At 44.9% G+C, this 20,371-nt stretch overlaps 1 protein-coding gene and 1 long non-coding RNA gene across 2 annotated transcripts in view; one reads left to right on the top strand and one right to left on the bottom strand.

Moving 5' to 3' along the window:
• Positions 1–16,474, bottom strand: part of POGLUT3 (protein O-glucosyltransferase 3) — a 68,834-nt gene extending 52,360 nt beyond the window's left edge. Inside the window, exon 1 of the mRNA XM_054015518.1 lies at positions 13,992–16,474. Coding sequence (XP_053871493.1) covers positions 13,992–14,110 — 119 coding nt within the window. The 5' untranslated portion in view covers positions 14,111–16,474. The remainder of the gene's footprint in view (positions 1–13,991) is intronic.
• Positions 108–5,007, top strand: LOC128829969 (uncharacterized). The gene is made up of 2 exons (XR_008443516.1): positions 108–1,594; positions 4,642–5,007. It is a non-coding gene; the product is annotated as an uncharacterized LOC128829969 (long non-coding RNA).
• Positions 16,475–20,371: the final 3,897 nt, after the last annotated feature.

The raw sequence follows: 20,371 nt of genomic DNA, 5'->3' as shown, positions 1-20,371 counted from the left end.
GAGCAGGGGCGGTTGGATGGGTGGGGGATTCTGAGGAGGGCAGTTAGGGGGCAGGAAGTGGGAGGGGTGGATAGGGGGTGGGGGCCAAGCTGTTTGGGGGGCACAGCCTTCCCTACCCAGCCCTCCATACAGTTTCGTGCCCCAATGTGGCCCTCAGGCCAAAAATAGTTTGCCCACCCCGGTCTACACTCATACTGTGCCAACCTAAGTATGTCAACCTAAGCGCTACACCTCTTGTGGAGGTGAAGTTATTAAATTGGTGTAGTAGGCCTGTTACATCGGTGGGAGCTACATTTTAGTGTAGATGCTTAGAGTTAGGTCAATGTAAGCTGCCTTAACTCAACCGAACTCTGTAGTATAAACCAGGGCTTGGCTGTGGCTATTTGATTGCTGCCTCTAGGAGAGAGAACGCCACAGATAAGGGGTTCCCCCCCCCCCATCCTAGCACTGAAACTGCAAGAGCCCTGTTCGCATTAAGCATCTGCAGAAGGTCTTATGGATGGGGGTGGGGAATATTTTAGTGGAAGCAGCACTCCTTTATGTTCTCTGCCCCTTCCAGGTGTTCCACCTCCTCTAAGTCCTCTCCCTGCCCCTGCTCCCAGCCCCCTTGTAAAAAAAAGCCTCAAAATCTGTCCAATATATTTTCCTTAATGAGCTAGGACAATAAAAACGGCTACTGTACATCACACAGCTTCAAAGCCCTTAGAGCAAAGGAATAATCAGAGGTACCACATACCAGACAGATGCCAGAACATCTGGGAGACAGAACAATAAGTGTGTGAACAATTAGCTCTAATCACAAGTTTATACATTTAATTCCACACTGACTGTATTCTGGTAAAGCCTAACTCAGTACGAATGTAGAGGTTAAATTTTAATCAGCCTACAAAGAAACTGATTCCAGAAAACTAAGCTATCATATATCTGATGTAAATTAAATATCATCTCTGGACTCCCTGGGTTTTAACCACAGGAGCATCCTTGCATCCTATACTTTATAGTTGTCTTTGGTGCTGTAATCTTAAAATGAGCCCCCTCTAGTCACCGGCAATAGGCTACCTGCATTTTCTCCCACCCACTCCAAAGCAGCAACTTAGCGTATTAAACTATATCCATGAGTTTCCTTATTCTAGATGTTATTTTTCCTTTATTTAAGCCCAAAACTCCATCTCCATTAACTGCTGTCTGTTCTCCTGGGCAGGAGCATAGGCAGACAGACTGATTTGAAGTGGAAACCATTGGAACTTCATAACAAGCTGCCAGTGGGCAGCTACAGGAGCAAGAAGCCAGATTCATCCCCATGGCGAGTACACAAATTACCTCTGTATGACAGCTCAGGAAGCAGGAGTTCAGAGGAAGCTAAGAAATCAGGAGTTCAGATTGTCTTTAAGTCAAATAATGCAAGTCCTTAAAGCACAGAACACTACAAACTGAGACCACGTATTCATCACCCAGCTCAAGCTATATCGACGTTTCACAACCCCTCCAGCCATTAAACCACTTCATTACCAGAGGCTGAAAGAACAGTCAGAGAGAAACTTTGTGTCACTGAATCTTGACATCTGAATCTCACTATTACCTTGTACGAGACAAGGTGGGTGAGGTAATATCTTTCATTTGACCAACTTTTGTTGGCAAGAGATAAGCTTTTGAGCCACACAGAGCTCTTCTTCAGGTTTTATCTTGTGTGGTCAGTCATAGTTTATCGTGAAGATATTATTTTGTGCCATGTTGCTATCAGGGAACAAGTAGACAAGGCAGAAATTGGAGTATCTTTTTACTGGATCTATGAATAGGTTAGAAAACAAGTTCTTGAGTGACAGGTCATTAAGGGCATTATAATGCCACAGCTGTCAGCTGCTCTCTGTCTAGAAAGTGGGCCTGATTCTCAATTGTCCTGAACCTGGTTCAGTCATTTACCTTTATGCAGAGTGCATTATGGGTGTACAACACTACTATTGTGATTTGGTAATGTTCCATAACCAATTTGTGCTGTTTGTGAACAGGTATAAATTACTATAGGAGCTGCAGGATGGGGGGGGGGGGGGGGGAAATCAGTTTGTGCAGAATGGCTGATGTACTGCACTTGTTATCACACTGCCTATGACCAAGATGTTCACAAGCTACCTAGCAATATAGTAATAAAACAACTATAGGTTCATGGTGCAATTGAGGGGAAGAATGTTTATAATCTTTTAAAGTATGCTGTGTGGGTGTGTAAATTCCAAATGGTGGGTAAGGAAATGTAGCTACTGACATAACCTGACTGATTAGAAGTGACTCTCTTAGATAATGTCCCTTATAGTGGTTTTGATTTGTACGTAATCAAGACATGTCTACTCTTCCAGTCTAATGAGTTTTTAGTGGGTCATGAAAAAAGATTTTTCATAAACAAATACCATCTCAGTAGATAATAACAACACGCTTAGGGAAATCATAGCAAACCCCTGCTCTTCCATGCAGGTGACTTATATACACTTGGTGTATGCAGTAATATATACACTTGGTGCTTTAAATGTCATACAACTGAAAACAATTATAAGCCAAATCTGGGAGAAAAAAATGTAATCAGAAAAATCTAAATGACAATGGTTTAAGAACACTCTACTACACTGTTTTTCAAAATTCGGGTCGCGACCCAGTACTCGATCACGGCACATCAGGCACTGGGTCGCTCTGGTCAGCACCACCGACCAGGACATTAAAAGTACCGTTGGCGGTGCTGCCCAGCTAAGGCAGGCTAGTGCCTACCTGTTCCGACACCACGCTGCACCCTGGAAGCAGCCAGGAGTGGGTCCGGCTTCTAAGCAGGAGGGCCACGGGGCTCAGCGTGCTGCCCCTGCCCTGAACACCGGCTCTGCACTCCCATTGGCCTGCAGGCGAGAGTTGTGCGAAGCCGCTTGCACACCTCCACCTAGGAGCCAGAGTGCTGCTGGCTGCTTCCAGGGCGCAGCGCAGTCCGTGGTGCCAGGACAGGTGGAAAGCCTGCCTCTGCACCCCGGCTGCGCCACTGCACTGACTGGGAGCTTCCAGAGGTAAGTCCGCAAACCAACCCTGCGCCCCAATCTCCTGCCCCAGCCCTGAGACCCCCCAAACCTGAACCCCTTCCTGCATCCCAAACCCCTCATCACCGGCCCCACCCCAGAGTCTGCATCCCCAGCCCAGAGCCTTGACCCCCTCCCACACCCTAACCCCCCTGCCTCAGCCTAGAGCCCCCTCCCACATCCTGAACCCCTCATTCCCAGTCCCACCCTGCAGCCCTCATCACCACACCCCAACCCTCTGCCCCAGTCCTGAGCGCCTTCCACACCCCAAATCCCTCATCCACAGCTCTGTTGGGTCGCGGGCATCAACAATTTTCTTCAACTGAGTCCTCAGAAAAAAAGTTTGAAAGCCACTGCTCTACTAGATCTCCAAAAAGCCACAATCAAGGAAGAAGGCTATACTGGTTAAAAAAAACAACCTGGTTTAGAGGGTAAGTGAAGGCAGCTATAATATATATAAAAAAACAAATCTAAGAAAGGGGAAGTTGATAGTGATGAATATAAATCAGAAGCTAGGAACTGCAGAAAATGTATAAGGGAAGCAATAGGTCACAAGGAGAAAGCTATAGCCAACAGAGTTAAGGACAGTACAGAATGTAAGTATATTAGGAACAAAAAGAATCCAAATCGTACTGGAAATGGTAGAATCATCAATAATAATGGAGAAAAGATAGAAGTGTTCAATAAATATTTCTAGTATGTATTTGGGGAAACAGATATAGTCTCATTATACAAACACTCTCTCCTTTCCACTAGTATCTCAGGAAGATGTCAAACAGCAGCTACTAAAGTTAGATATTTTAAAGTCAGCAGCTCCAGATAACTTGCATCCAAGAGTTTTAAAAGAGCTGCCTGGGGAACTCACTGGACTGTTAATGTTGATATTTAATACATCTTGCAACACTGGGGAAGTTTGAGAGGACTGGAAAAAAGCTAATGTTGTGCCAATATTTAGAAAGGATAAATGGGTAATTATAGGCCTGTTAGTCTAATATCGATCCTGGGCAAGAAAATGGAGCACTGATACAGAACTCAAGGATTAGAAAAAGTAATTGCACTCCTTGAGTCTGTTAAGCTAAATAAAAAGAAAGTTAAGGGGTGACTTGATTACAGTCTAAGTGAAGGGCCAGAATCCATGTGCTGTTTATGTAACAACCTAATATAGACTATGTCAGCTCTTTTTACAGGCCCAAAGTCTAGAGTTTGGTCAAGAGGCCAGAGGCCTAGTAAACAGTGAACAATATTAGCTAAGAGAAGCAGAGCAAACAAAAGATAACTTTGCTTTTTACTAAAATAAGCTTAGTCAGTAAAATGCCAGGTGGGGAGCAATAATTGGCACTCTTATCTGAAGTTGCAAATAGGCCAAAGGAATGAAAGGGGCCTATTGAGCCTGGGTCCGTTCTTCTGTAGAAGATGTTCTCCCCACGCATCAATCTTGAGTTTATGGAAAAGGTTCAAGCATGTCAGTCTGAGATGTGACAACCTCCCTGTTGCTTCCCACAGATACCAGTGCCTGCCTTAGAAACACAAATGAGCAACTGAAAGACAATCTTTATTGCCATGTACTTTTCATTTGTCTTTTTGTTTTAACTGCTAGGTATATACCTGTTGGACAATCAGAAGGGCTACTTCATTCCTATGGACCCCAAATCAGAATTCAACATATATATTTTATACTAATATACATTTATACATTGTTTGAAGTACTAATTGTATGTTACTTGTTAACCTAAAACCATGGGCGGAGACATTATGCAATCTTTGACCATTGGCTACTATGCTTATCTTGTCTTGCTGCTAGACCTATCCAGGGGTTTGGGACTACCTACCCCGTCACTTTCCTCTGCCCATGGAAAATCCATATAAGTTACTGTAATCAACTGATTGACAGTGTCTCTGAGCCTAATAAGCAAGGTGACACTCCACCAGCGCTGTGCGTAATAAACCCACCTGCTTGATTCTACACGGTGTTCGTTTTGTGTTCCTTCAATAAGTATCTACGGGGGAACAAATATTTGATAACAGGGGTTCTTTAATCTAGCAGACTAAGCAGGAAAAGGAATGACTCAAGCCAATGGCTGGAAATTGAAGCTAGACAAATTCAGACTGGAAATAAGAAGTGAAATTGTAACAGTAAGCATAATTAACTATTGAAACAGCTTGTCCAGGCTAGTGGTGGATTCTCAATCACTGGCAATTTTTAAAATCAAGATTGTATTGTTTTCTAAAAGATTTGCTCTAGGAATTATTTTGGGGAAGTTCTATGGCCTGTGTTATACAGGAGGAAGACTATATGATCACATTTATTCCCTTCTGGCCTAGGAATCTATGAACTTACAGTGCAGCCATAAATGTTATCATGAACTACTTTATGAAGATGCAAGACACAGATATTTCTCATGTAGCCATATTGCTTTTTGGTACAAAAATGTCACATTGAAAAATAAAAGGGAAAAATAAGGAAAGAGTAGCACAGTATGTATGAATTCTGAAGAAATGAGCTCCAAATTAAAAACTAAGATGCCACTCCTGCAAGCAAATTTGTGTGGAAGGAGTTCTGGTCACATGCAGAGCTCCAAAGTTTGGGGGCTCTACATAGGATCAGAGGTCTGTTGGCAGAGTTCTCATTGTAGGAGTAGGGTTTAAGGGCCAGATTCTTCTCTCAAAATATGCACTTACATTCCTAAGTGATTGAACAGAGTTGTGCACACAAATTTGGGATAGAATTTGGCCCACAGCATGGCTTAATGTGTGTGTGTGTGTGTGTGTGTGTGTGTGAGAGAGAGAGGGAGAGAGACATATATATAAACACACGCACACACACGATGATGGTTTATATGTAGCTATACCGCTGTGATTTCATTGTTAGTTTACAATCCAATTACTCTTGTTGTTGTTTTTTCTCATAAGAGCCATTATATACTTTCAGTGTAAAATACTTCTATCCTTTGAGGAAAGCAGTCATAAGAAAGTACAAAAGTCAAGTCTCCAGGAGGGAGCACAGTGTATCAGTGTCTCCTCTATACCAGGCAGTAACTCTGAAAACCAAATTTACCATTCTCACTTATATCGTCCCTATTACTATACTATCTGAGGACCTCACACTCTTTCCCATATTTATTCTCTTAACACCCCTATGAATTAGAGAAATACTGCTATGCCTACTCTACAGCGGTCAGAAACTGAGGCAAGAAACTAAGTAACCTGTCCACAGTCATGCAAGTCAATGGTGCGGCAGCGAATTGAACACAGGTCTCCCAAATCACAGGCTTGCACCCTTAACAATACACCACCTTCCTTCTATGGCTACTGTCTTTGCACTCAGACCAGTATACACTGATGTGTAAAGGTGCAGTACACAGAACACAAAGGCATTATGGTTTCTTAGTTACATTCGCCACGAATTAAAATGTACATAATTATTAGTAATAAAATCCAGTTAGATTTAGATCTTATCTACTTCACTTAGCCTTCTTTTGCATTAATGTGTTAGGTCTCAGTTGTTATGGTACCAATACATGTAACTATTTACAGTGTAAAACTGTAAAAAAATATGAGTAATGATTGCCACGCCCAGGCATTCATATATGTGTTACCGCACTTAAATATGGTAAGCATAATTGTTCAACTATTAAAAAGAGAGTAAATCCCACATCAATTTTTAGTTGCACAAATGATCACGAAAATTCCTTTCTAATCTTCTTTTTCTACTTTGATTTTTTTTTCTTACATGAAAATTTAGAATTTATGAAAGGTTCCAGATTGTCAGCTCTAGAAACTGAAGTCCTTTATTTAGAACACATCCAGGAATGGTAGAACAAATGTCTCCATGCTGTTCCTGGACAACATGCCTCATCTCTGTCCTGGAAGGACCACCTGCATCAGTGAGAAAAAAAAGTTTGTCTCCAGGTCCTGGGCTTGAAAACTCCATTTGCCCATTCACCATGGAGGAGCAGGAAATTTTAAAGAGTGGTTAAATTCAGTACAAATAAGTAGTTTACAACTCTTATTTTTAAATTGCATGGGGCATAGCCTTGGAAAGCAGGAGATATACATGCAATATTTTTCAAGCGCTGTCAAAGCACAAGACAGCCTGATCCAAAGGCTGCCAAAGTCCATGGAAGTCTTGACAGATCTCAGTGTGCTCTGCATCAGGCTCTAAATCAGGCCTCCCTAAGGGTATTCTGCACTGGAGCAGTAATTCCCAGCTCGAGTAGATATACCATGCTAGTGAGCTAAAAATAAAAGTACAGCTGTGGCCGTGTGAGCAGCAGGAGGGAGCACCAGTGAAACAAGGATAATTACCACGATTGGTTGCCCCTGTATTTCCCTCTCTAGGCCTCAAAAGTTGCTGAGGCATAAGGCAGGATGTTAGAAATCTTCCTTAATGATAAAGGGTTAGAGGATTCTGTCCCATTACTCCTAACTCCCATGGGTCATCTTCACTCATGCAAGTGGTCTCATGCTTCTCAATGGGGCATTTTGTGTAAATGAGTAAGAATCACATCTCTAAGTAAAGGCTGGAAGATCAGGCCCTTGAAAATATAAACAAGTCAGAACAAATTAAATCCCAAGATGCACCAAGTCTGCTCCATAACACAAAGGAGCACAATCTGCTATGAGTGCAGAACGCATATGAAAAAGGTGCATTCCCTCTACACCATTTTATGCCTGGCTGCTACAGTAAAACCCTTGGGATCAAGCATCTCAGAGGAGCACAACTCAAACAAAATCCAATAGCACTAAGTGGGGAGCTCAGTGACTGGCCTGCCAAACATAAGGAGTAAGTTCAGTTGTGTTCCTTAATAAATAATTGCTCCCAAGAGTCCAATTGTAGCACGTGTTTACAAAACAATACAAAGAGGATTCATCTTTCTTGCATGCTTTCTGTATTCATAACCCAAGGGGGCATTTACTGTAAAGGGGCAGAGGTGCTGAAAACTCCTAAGAATTCATTAGTTTGGTTTGGCTCTTCGTCTCTAATGTAATCACTATCTGCTCTGGTGCCAGCTGCTCCGATTCCCGGGCCTGGACATAAACAGTTAATAATCAAGCAAGACAATTTAGAAACAAGAGCGACTGATTCATTCTGTTCCCTTCCTCCTTTATTATCCCCCTCTGCTTCCCTCCCACCAGCTGAAGCTGGTGCCCGTAAGTGCTGGGGCTGGCAATTACATCCTCACCACTCCACGCCCCCTCCCCCCACGAGAGAAGGCACCTAAGAATGTGATCCACAAAAGCCAGCATGCCAGTGGGGAGCCACCTAAACTAGCCAAAGGGAGATGCTGCCCAGAATGCTGTGTGCTAAGCCCTGGGAGATAGGTGCCTAGGGAGAAGCCTAGCTGTGCATAGCAATTCACAAACATGCACCTGCTGCGAAGAGTCAGGCGGCTTAGGCACAGAGGGCTTTTCTTGTGGGAATGAGTTAGGTGTTTGCCTTGCTCCACACATGGTCAGAGGAAGTGGTGATGGCAGTACCTACTGTATAACTTTCAGCCCAGTGGTTACAGACACAGGTTCAATTCCCACCTCTCAGGAGGGTGCTCTAACCATGGAGTTATGGAATATTTTAATGTGGGTCTTTCTCAGTCTCTCCTGCTGAAGCTGTTTGACCGTAGCTAAATAATGGAAGAGTGGTAGGAGATGGAGGACTGGACCCGGGGTCTCCTAGCTGAATTCCCTAACCACTGGGCTACAGAGTCATTCTTGCTCCCTCTCTTGCTCTCTCTGGCCCAATGATTATTTAAGTATTGATCCACTGTGGAAGAGTCACTTGGGCCACACAGAGAGAGAGCAAGAAAAAAAAAGCAGGAATGACTCTGTCTGTAGCCCAGTGGTTAGGGCATCCACCTGGAAGGCAGTGGACGCCAGGTCTAGTTTCCCGGCTCCAAAGATTCTTTCATTATGTATTCACAGCGGAACAATTTCAGCAGGAGAGATTAAAGGAATCGCGCACATCAGAATAGCTAATACCTCAGTGGTTAAAGCACCTCCTGAAAGGTGGGAGATCCCGGTTCAAATCCTTTCCCCCACCTGACAAAGAGGGGGGAATTAAACCAGGGTCTCCCATATCCCAGGTGAGTGATCTAATGACAGGGCTAAAATGGATAAGTAGGCTTGGATGGATTAATCTTTTATTTGATAAACGTTGGGAATGTCAATTTCACCACACACACACACACAAGCCAACAAAAAATATTTCCATCAATAAAAAATCAAAACGTACAGATAGGAAAAGTAAGAAAAATGCTGCCTGAGCAGACAAAGGCCAGGAGGGATCATCATGATCACCAAGTCTGACCTCCTGCACATTGCAGGCCACAGAACCTCACCCATCCAATCCTATAATAGACCCCTAACCTCTGGCTGAGTTACTGAAGTCCTCAAATCATGATTTAAAGACTTCAAGTTACAGAGACTCCACCATTTACACTAGTTTAAACCTGCAAGTGACTCATGCTGCAGGGGAAGGCAAAAAACAAAACAAAACCCAGGGTCTATGCCAATCTGACAATTCATCAGAGTAAAAATACAGTGATTAAGATTTTTGAATTAGGCTTGTTACAAATGGACTAGTAACTGAATAGTAGAAACAGATACAATTTGTTGATTTAAAGATATTTACTTTGTATATTTTGACATGTGAAGTTGACAATTTGTGGTTTAGCAGTTATAAAACTAACTTTTTGAATCTCAACATCTGTCATTAAATAATTGTCTGACTCCCCCATAATTTCCTACAACTGTGAAAATTTAAAAGGATCATCTTTAAAAATAAACTATTATCCATCAAAATTATTTTAAAAACCCTGAATTCTGCAAAGCCTAGTTATAAGGTCACTGGCGGCACTACCACAATGATGATTTTGAATGGGACCCGATCTGGCTCAGGTGGCCTCTGAACACACCTACTGGATTGGGCCTGTATGCACTTTAGGCCACCAAATGACTGGCTTCCCCAGCTCATGGATTGCTCTGCAGCTTAGGCAGGAGGGAGGGAGTAGTGCATGTATAACGCTGACAGACCCCAGTCATCAGCGGGCAGGATAGAACCGGGGACCTTTGGAGCTTAGTGCATGAGCTAAAAGCCAACTGGCTATTAGCAAAGGCTGTAGAGTAAACTCATTAAATCTCTCTCTCTAAGTGGTCTCGGTGCCACTAGATGGGACACAACACCACAACCAGATGGTGTGTGGGTTACACATGTGTTCAGAAGGGGGAAGCTAGGGAACTTTTACTCTGAAAACTTACGCCCTGAGTGAGTTTAGGAGCTGACCAGGTTTGGCTGAAGTTTTGTGGATCGTAGTGGAGCCAAAACTGGGACTTAGGTACTTAAGCCCAGACATAAACATAAGTACCTCTGTGGATCTGAGCCTTATTATCTCTGTGCCTCAGTTCCCCATCTGTAATATGGAAATAATAGTACTTCCCTACCTCACTTGGATGTTGTGGTGATTAAAAACCTTAAAGGCTCTGAGGTACTCAGATACTGTAGTAATTGGGTCTATATAAGCTCCCAAATAAAATCACCTACCTAAACAATTTGGGGCTCTTCCTATTAAATAAATTCAATACCTGCCCAGGGGTCCTCTGCTGTTCCTCCAAGCTTTTCTTTCCTGGTCCTTGTGGAAATGAACAGGGAGCCTGCTCCCATCTTGCCAGGTTACAGCCCTGCTTCTTTTAAAGGGCTCACTGGCCATCTCCTCACTCCCTCTGCCTTAGCTTTCTCCACTTAGGCCCCTGGTGCCAATCCACTGGTGGAGGTTGTTGTCTGTACTGAGGCTGAGCCATGCTCAGACAATTTGAAGCAAATCTTCTTTAGCTCCAGAGATTACGGGAAAGGCAGCCTGTGGGTATGCCTGGCCTGACCTCAGACCTGCTCTAGCCATTCAATGGAGAAGGCAACAGCCCCACCTCTCCTTCCCCTAGCTCCATTCTATGGTGTTGCTGCTACCAGATAATGCCATCCCTTACCTGACTGCACTCTAGGGTGCGGCCCCAAAAGGGCTAGAATCTGATCCCATTCAGGAGTATGTCAAACCATACTAGGGAACTTTTAGTGTATGGTAGCAGAATTCACATGGCCAGTCAGTGCACGGCAAACTAGTGCACTGTAGATTTACACCCCAGTTTTCTGTGCACTAACTCTCTATCTAGACAATCCCTGGGCCTTTATGAATTAATCTGGAGTTGAAGAATGATATGATATTTTTATCCCAATGAAGACAGTCTTTTCACAGGCAGAAACATGTTAGAAACAGACATAATTAAAAATTTTTATAATTATTTCTATAGCACTTTCAGTGTGTGTGGTGCTATATAATCACATGAAGGGTATCACAAACAGCTCCCTGCCTTGAGAAGCTACTACGAAAGCGTCAGTGGATCTATTTAGTTGGGTGGGTACCTCAGGCCTGCACAGTTCTACCTCACAAACTGCATTACAGGGAAACAATCTAGATGGGCTCCATGGCCCCCTACACGGGTATTTTTAGTAAAAGTCGTGGACAGATCACGGGCACTAAACAAAAACTCACAGCTCATGACCTGTCCATGACTTGTTCTATATACCGCTAACAAAAACTTGAGCCGGGGGGCTGCAGGAGCTGGGGGAGGGAATGCAGCAGTGCGTGGCCCAGGACCCCTGCTGGTGCTGGGGGGGAGGAGAGTAGGAGGCTTGGCCGGGCTGGCAGGCTCCCTACCCAGCTCCAAGCAACTCCTCAGAAGCAGCTGGCATGTCCCTGCAGCTTCTAGAGGGAGGGAAGGCCAGGCGCTGGCTCTGCAGCTCTCATTGGCCGGGAACCGCAGCCAATGGGAGCTGAGGGGTGGTGCCTGCAGGCAAGGGCAGCATGCAGAACCCCCTGGCCCCTCCGCCTAGGAGCAGCAGGAACATGCCAGCCACTTCCGGGAAGCCCCTCCCCCGAGGTAAGTGCCTCTCCACACCCCAACCCCCTGCCCCAGCCCTGAGCCCCCTCCAACACCCAAACTGCTGCTGCTGGCCCAGGGACTGCCCAAGTAGCCCCGGAGCCAGCCACACCAGCCACTGCAGAAGTCACAGAATCCATGACTTCCATGACAGACACGCAGCCTTATCGTAACAGTACAGGGAGCTATCTGAAGCACTTACAATCTAAATAGGTAAAACAAACAAATGGTGTTAGAAAGAATTATTATTTTTCATACAGGAAACTGAGGCACTGACAGATTAAGTGACTTGCCCAAGGTCACACCTGAAGACTCTGGCTGAGCCAGGAATTTAACCCAGATCCCAGTCCAGTGCTTAGCCACAAGAGACTATTTCCGCTCTTCTGCTCAGCTTACATTCGAAGGCTAACTTAATTGAAATTTAAAAGTAGACCTCCAACTCAACAATCTATCAGTAGAAATACCCCATTACGTGTTAAGCTTACCTAGATAGCCTTTGCATAAAGAGAAAAACAGAACCATAAATATAGAGATGTAGGACGAAATTCAGACTTGGTGGTAGGTGTAAGTCTATTGACTTCAAAAGGCATACTCAGCTCTTTTGAAAAGCTTATTTATATGCCTAATTGTGGTCTTAGGAGCCTCACTTTAGGTGCCCATTTTCAAAAATCTTGGCCTATATTTATACTTCACAATGTTTCCAGCCTTGCAAACAGTCACACCTGGCCAATTTTCCCCTCCCTATCTTATCATAACAGGGCAAACCACACAGAAACTAGCTAGTGATTGAAGAAAGGCAAACACCAACTGGAAACAATGGATTCAGTAAGAGCGCCCATTCAGAGGAAAACCTTGGGTTTCACTGGAGTTACACAGGATATAAGTCAGTCCTGAATTTACCCCCATGTGTTTAACCAAGCCCCCTGTAATATGTCAGGCAAGTCCAGTCTGCTGAGGTACTTCATTTCAGATGACCTTTGCCTTCCTTTTAAAGTTTAAGTGAATGTCACGCTCATGAAAGATGCCAGAGGGAGAACCCTGGAGAACAAGTGCAGCACTCAGGGCAGCTTTCCCCACTCTATCTCACCAGCACTTCAAATCTGATCTAGAGGCACCGTACCTCTAAGGATCACCGGGTATTCCTGTTCAGTGCTTGGTCTGCTTTGACTGGCAACAAGTAACCAGTATTAGTGGTTATGGGATGTATACACCTGTCCATTAGGAACTGGACTAAGGCCACCCAGTTATTTCACCTAGGTCACTCATCGCCATCACTGACCTGGGATGAAATTAAACAGATGACCTAGTGGTGAATTGCCTTATTACCTGTTTCGATCAGTGAAGGCCTCAACTTTGGTTTTGGAGAGGTGCCAAGAGTCAATCTGGAATGTGCCTGAGATTGTCACAGGGATAGGGATCATTTCCTTACAGCCCTTATCAAGTATTCATGCCGTCCTCGCTCCACCAGGAATGAACCTTCAGCCAACACCCTCTGTCACTGACAGGTGAGGTGACAGAACAGCCTCCCGTGACAAGGGGGGTAGGGGGGGAGGAGACCCTACAGAGCCCTCAGTGCCACTCACCACAGACACACCCGCTTCTTACCCAGCTCGTTGCTGTGTCTCTAGAGCTGCTCCCAAATCCTCCCGTTGCTCCCAATAACTTGCCGGCTTGAGGGGGGGGGGGGCGCTAGCAGGGCAGGGGAGCTGCAGCCTCTCCCTGCCGACACGCACACAAACAAATACGGCCTAACAACCTGCCCTGCACCCACCCAGTCCATGAGGGCCACGCACACACCCGCCGCCGTGCCCCCTGCCTGGGAGAGCCAGGGCCGCTGTTCGCGGGGCTCGCTGAGGGCACGAGGGTCTGACACACTCAACACAGCCCAGCCTGGCTGGCCAGCGCGGCGGGGCAGCAGCGGCCGCGCGGAGGCAGGACGGGGTGAGGGGGAGCTCGGGAGCGCTGCCTCTGCCCTCCCAGCGGGGCATGGGGCCCACTGGGATCAGGATCGACGCCTCCTACCTGATCCGGTCCTTCTCGGCCCTTTTCAGCTCCGCGTCCCGCTCCAGCACCTGGACAATCTGCCGGGCTTCCTGCTCGCTGAGGAAGGTGAGATCGAGCCCGCGCGGGGCTCCTGCCATCGCCGCGCACGGGCTGGGGACCGGCTCTGTTCCCTCAGCTCCTGCCCCGCCCAGCAGCCGGCCCCAACTTGCGGGAAGCACCAACTCCCACCTGGGGGCCTGGCCCTGGCCAACACCTGCGTGAGTGACAGCCCGCCGACCTAACCCCGGCGGGGCGCCAGAGGCTGAACGGGGCGCCGGGACCAATCGCGTGTGCGCAGGGGCGGGCCGTGTCCCAAGGTGCTGAGCCGCGTTCGGAGCGAGACCCTTAGGTCTGCCGGGAGCGAGGCTGAGAGAGGCAAATATTTGCTCTGAGCCTTTGGCTATTGACGCGCATTCGGGCTTTGGCGATGAAGGAGTTACGTGGCTGGAAGGGCTTTGTCAAGACTTGGATGAAGGGGTCTGACCCGGGGAAGTTTGACCTTTAACAAAGGTAGAGATCCCCAGGGGAGGGAGCCAGCGCTGGAAACAGATGGCCCTGGGGCTGCAGGAAACACCCTGTTGGAGAGAGACCAGCACTGCAGTGAGGAGCCCTGGGCTACGGGGACACACACTATGGTCAGCTCATTTCAAATCCCTGCGTGACCAGCAGCCTGCTTGTTTGGGTCTGTGACCCTACCTGTAATAGGGGGATGACAAATCAGCCCTCAAGTACTATGGAGTAGCTATGTTAGTTTGTATCCACAAAAACAACAAGGAGGCTGGTGGCACTGTAAAGACTAACAGATTTATTTGGGCATAAGCTTTTGTGGGTAAAAAACCCACTTCTTCAGCCCTGGCTCACAGCGTTGTTGTGAGGTTTTTAATGAATGTCTGTAAGGGAATGGGAGGATGTGGACTTTGTGTAATCACTTACAGAGGGGAGACAAGTGTGGTCTAATGTAGGAACGGGAGTCAGGAGACCTTGCTTCTAATTCCTGGCTCTGTATCTAAGCTGCTGTGTGACCATGGGGAAATCACTCCAGCTGTCTGGGCCTCTGTTTCCCCTGCTGCTCTGTGTCTGTTTAAATTGAAAACTCTTTGGGGTAGTGACCAATGCTTAATCCGGGCCAGGGCTGAGCCCGGCACTTCTGACCTTGTTGTGTCAGTTATGAAAGTTTAAAAAAAAAAAAATTGCTTGAGCCCCAGCACCTCTTTCATTACAAATTAAGCACTGGCACTGCCTGAATGATTGATTGTACAGTGCCTGGCGCAAAGCGGACCCCATCTTGGTGGGGGAGTTCTACCTGCTACAGTAACACTAATAATAATTATTGATACCTGCATAAAGAGGGGGTAAAATGTTACTAAATCTGAATTTTCCGTTTACAGGGGAAGCAGGCAGGAGCATTTGACACTTAGCACAGTTGTGAGTGATTTCACAGGCTGCAAAGCAGTGGAGAATCAGGCTTCTTAATTGCTAAGCATTATTATAACAACACAGAAATAACTTTTGTCCTGGTGTCAAGTATCAGAGGGGTAGCCGTGTACCAATTGTCCTGGTCTAATTTCTGATGGCTCTTATTGTGGAGCAACATGTTAGACATTATTTTGATGCTCCTGCATTGTATGTATCAAGATAAGAATATATTACCCTTAATATTTCAACCAGAGGATTAAAACAAATCAAGATCTTTTTAATTGGGGCTAAACTGCAGGTGCAGTCACAGCAGCCATAGGCAGGAGTGTGGATGCAGTTTCCACTCATCATTTTTCAAAAGGAAAAATGCATGCATTGAAATAATAATAGTGGTACAGTGAGACTCAAATGATGGGCCTATCTTAAAGTGTAGTGGTGAGTGTGATTAATTTGTCTTTTAATGGGTAAGATGGTCAAATTTGTTATTTACCTGGGTCAGCACTGGAAGGATTTATTTCAAACAAAAGGAGAAGTTTTAAAAAAAATTCAGTGTAGATTGAAAGATGCGTCACATTTATACTTTACTTTGTGACCCTTTTTCACTATGACTTATTTCATGCGATTAATTAAACTTGCCTGTACTTAATCTGCATGGTAGTTCACACAGTAATTAGTTCAGCAGGAACAGACAAGATTCTACAGTTCTTCCAAAAACTCAGGGCCAGTTGCTACAGGAATTGACTGCTGCACATTTCCTTACATTCCCTACCAATATTTCAGCATCTGTAAACAGCCCCTTGGGCTTTTTGTATTTCTATCACTTGGAAATCCTTTCTTGAGAATATTTCATTTAACTCATCCTCAAGGATGAGTGAGGCTAACCCCTCCCACAGCACAGCAGTGTTTGTAAAATCAGGTTTGCTTTTGTTGAATGTTTAACTAAATTCAAAAATTCATATGCTTGTTTTGTTAAAATATTATATGTTTGCTGTTGAAGAAAAAAAATCCAGAATACATGATGTTGTTGTTGTTGTTGTTTTAGTTAAATAAAATAATTTAAATGTCGGTCTGGTGATGTTCTCCTCCTAATACAGCATGGCAAGAAAATCCTCCAAATATTAATGATAGTTCACCTCCCAATGACTCCATAAACATCTGCTTCAATTACCTTTGGTAAATGAAATAACCAAACAATCATTCATTTTCTGATATAGCTATAAAACTAATCTGAAACGTTTTTGAAATAAATCACTTAAATGTATAGTGTGTACTTTCTAAAAATGAAACCTAAATCTATCTCTGAGTTGTGAAGAATATGTATTAAGGTTATAACGACCAACAAGAATGCACTTTTATGTAGAAATCCATGATTAAATTGAGTCTTCCTGACTAGTGCTTTAAATCAAATCCACCCTGCTGCTTTCATTTATTTAGGTAATTTATTTAAACTATGATATAACAGATGGAGAATAGGTGTGAGGAGCCCTGGAGGAAATTCCCAAGCCCCCCTGCCTAATAGTAATGGAGCTAGGTTTGACCCTTTATTTCTAGTTATTGGTCAACAAATATATGCAGCCATCTGCTCAGTGTTGCATCATAGGCAACTGAAGAGCAAGTGACAGCTGGGAAATCAAACTCACAATTTATATTGACTACTGACCATCACCAGAAAGATGAGTAGCAAACAGTTTATGGAGCACATTTATTTCAGTCCAAAAATTTAGATCAGTTCTAATCACTAAAGCACCATAAGCATTTATAAGGCCTTACTCTCCTTTCATAGAATATTAGGGTTGGAAGAGACCTCAGGAGGTCATCTAGTCCAATCCCCTGTGCAGGACCAACACCAACTAAATCATCCTACCAAAGGCTTTGTTAAGCAAGGCCTTAAAAACCTCTAAGGATGGAGATTCCACCACCTCCCTAGGTAACCCATTCCAGTGTTTCACCACCCTCCTAGTGAAATAGTGTTTCCTAATATCCATCCTAGACTTCCCCCACTGCAACTTGATACCATTGCTTTATACCACTGTGGCAATGTAAAGAAGCCTTAAAACTTTTACATCTGTTTTATACTCTTGGGGGAATTTACAAAAACAATGGGAACAATTTACTAAGCTGACAGGCTGCTTCAGAACCTGCCCCATGCCTACCTCCTCAGAAACACCCCAAAGCCCTGCCTATCTACACTAAGTGCCACAATAGTGAGCGGGAGAGACAGAGTGTTTCCCTCTCTCCCGTGAACAACTGCCCAACCCCCCTCCACTGCCGGCGGTGATTTATGTCTCTACTGGCTGCTCCGGGTGCCCGAACCAACCTGCCTGTGCTGCTGGGGAGGGGCATGTGACTGTTCTTGCAGCTTCCCCGTCAAAAGTGATTTTTCTGCAGGAAAGCAAAGAAATCTGCAGGAGACATGAATTCTGTGCACGCACAGTGATGCAGAATTCCCCCCAGGAGTACTGTAATCAAAACTGTATAAGATGCACAAAGAGGCAGCCCTCCTGTGAGAAACCTGCAATCTATACAGGCAAGACAACACAAATGAGATATAAAATGCACTGAAAAGGGCAGTGTGGTCCAGAGGATAGGGCACTGGACTGGGAACCAGGAGAGCTGGGTTTCTGAATCTGCCACTGACCTACTATATTACCTAAGGCAAGTCACTTCACTGGTTTCTCCTCCCACCTTTCTTTGTCTTGCCTAGGTGTGAACTCTGGTACCGAGTATTGAGAATATTTGCAAGAAAATGAGCTGGAGATAGTGCTTGTCCCATTCAGTTTTTTTTAATGCCTGTAATTTAACTCTGTCATTGCATATTTCTCTTTTTAAGATCTCACTCAGTTCCTTCCAAATTTCAACAGCGTCAGCAATAAAACGGCTATTTCTCTGCATTTTGTTCAAGGCTACAGAAATAGGCTTCAGGGGACTCAGCATGTGTTCAACATTTCTCTTAAGCCCAATGTTGGGAACTTTGGCTGTGACAGTGCCATCTATTTTTTTCATGATTTTGTCCACAAACTGTCATCAGATTAGGCCAGTTATTGATATAGTGCTCAAAACAGTCACTACTGAGTTCCATTGCACGTCTTGTGGGAGAGTTAGCTTGGTTCCTCCCACTTTTTTCAAGCAGCTGCTGCAAAGTGGTTGTTACGGAAGTATTTTGCAATTTCAACAACATTAGACTTTGTTTCTGGAACACTGAAGTCTTTGGCTAGGTGGTGCATGAAATGAGCACTGCAACTGTATGTTATTAGCTTGGAACTACCTTCTAAATAATTTATTCTCATCTTCGTTATGTTTGCAGCATTGTCTGTTACCAAGCTGCGTACTAGACATTTGAATTTTTTTTCACAGTTTGTTATAGCTGCTTCTTGTAAGTATTCTGCTGTGTGTGCATTTCCTGATGTATCAATTGTTTCTGTAAGGAAGACATTCCCTTCTTCTGTTGTCACACAAGCACATACAACAGGATCATTGTGCTACACCCATCAAGACTCAGGTTAACAATTTTACCCTCTAGACCTTTTGCACACTGCTCAATTTCTCTTTCATACACTTTATCCAGTAATTTGCCTGCGACATCTGCTCTGTTGGGTGGACTGTATCCTGGTCTTAATGACTGAACCATATTAATGAAGTGTGGGTTCTCAATCATACGGAAAGGAGAGTTTACTGCATAACCAAACTAGGAAATTTTTTCATCAATTACCTCTTTTTTGTAATCTGCTAGTTCTTATCACAAACTTATCTATGGTTGTTTCTGGATGATGGAGATTTTTTTTTTCTTTTTGCTACAGGTGATACACTGTGGCTACGTGACCTACATGATGTAACTGAAACACTATCATTGGCAGATAACTCTGAAACTACAGAAAATGATGGTGATCTTGAAGGTGTATAGTCTTCAGAATCCTGTATGTTGAGGATGGATTCTCCTAAACAAAATAAGTCAATGCAGTTATTTAATTATTATTACCATACTGCTCATTTAGTATTACTCATTGCATTCACTGACACTCAGTACTACTTTAACAGTGAAATTGTAAAAGGAAGATCTGCCTATTTCAGTTATTTATTTTTTATCACAACTGCATCTAAAATGATAGAGTAACAACTATGATACTATTTTTTTTTTTTTTTTGCTCAAACATGAGAATTCAAGAGTAATCCAGAAGGAAGCCAGGCAGTCCTTAAGAATAGGGTTACCATATTTAAAAAATAAAAAAAGAGGACACTCCAAGGGCCCTGGCCCCGCCCCAACTCTGCTCCTTCCCTGCCCCAACTCCGCCCATTCCCCGCCCCTTCCCCAAAGTCCCCACCCTAACTCCCCCTCCTCCCTCCCAGCCACATGAAAAGGGCTGCCTGAGCACTACCGGCTTCACGGTTTGCCGGGCAGCCTCCAGCGCAGCTGGAGCCCGGGAGGGGAAGTGCCCAGCCGGGGGCGCAGGGTCTGAAGGCTGCCCGGCAAACCGTGAAGCCGGTAGCGCTCGGGCTTCCGGCAGCCCCCATGCCTCCAGACCCTGCGCCCCCGGCCAAGCACTTCCCCTCCTGGGCTCCGGCTGCTGTGCTCCTCCCCTGACTCTTCGGCTCTGTTTAAGAGCCGAGCTGCCCAAGCGCTACCGGCTTCGGGCAGCCCCCATGCCTCCGGACCCTGCACCACCAGAGCAGAGCAGCTGGAGCCCGGGAGGAGAAGTGCCCGACCGGTATTTTTCCCGGACATGTTCGGCTTTTTGGCAATTCCCCTCGGACGGGAGTTTGATTACCAAAAAGCCAGACATGTCTGGGAAAAACCAGACATATGGTGACCCTACTTAAGAAAGAATTATGAATTAAAGAAGTTTACCAACCTGAAGATCCTGCGTGTTCAGACATGTTCCTTTCATCATCTTCAACGCAGCTTCCTCCTGAGAATGAACACTTCTCATGATGTTGTTTCATTCGGT

This window comes from Malaclemys terrapin, chromosome 1 (assembly GCF_027887155.1).
Source record: "Malaclemys terrapin pileata isolate rMalTer1 chromosome 1, rMalTer1.hap1, whole genome shotgun sequence".
NCBI lineage: Eukaryota > Metazoa > Chordata > Testudines > Emydidae > Malaclemys > Malaclemys terrapin.
The sequence above is the reverse complement of the archived record's forward strand: the minus strand, read 5'-3'. Positions and strand labels throughout refer to the sequence as shown.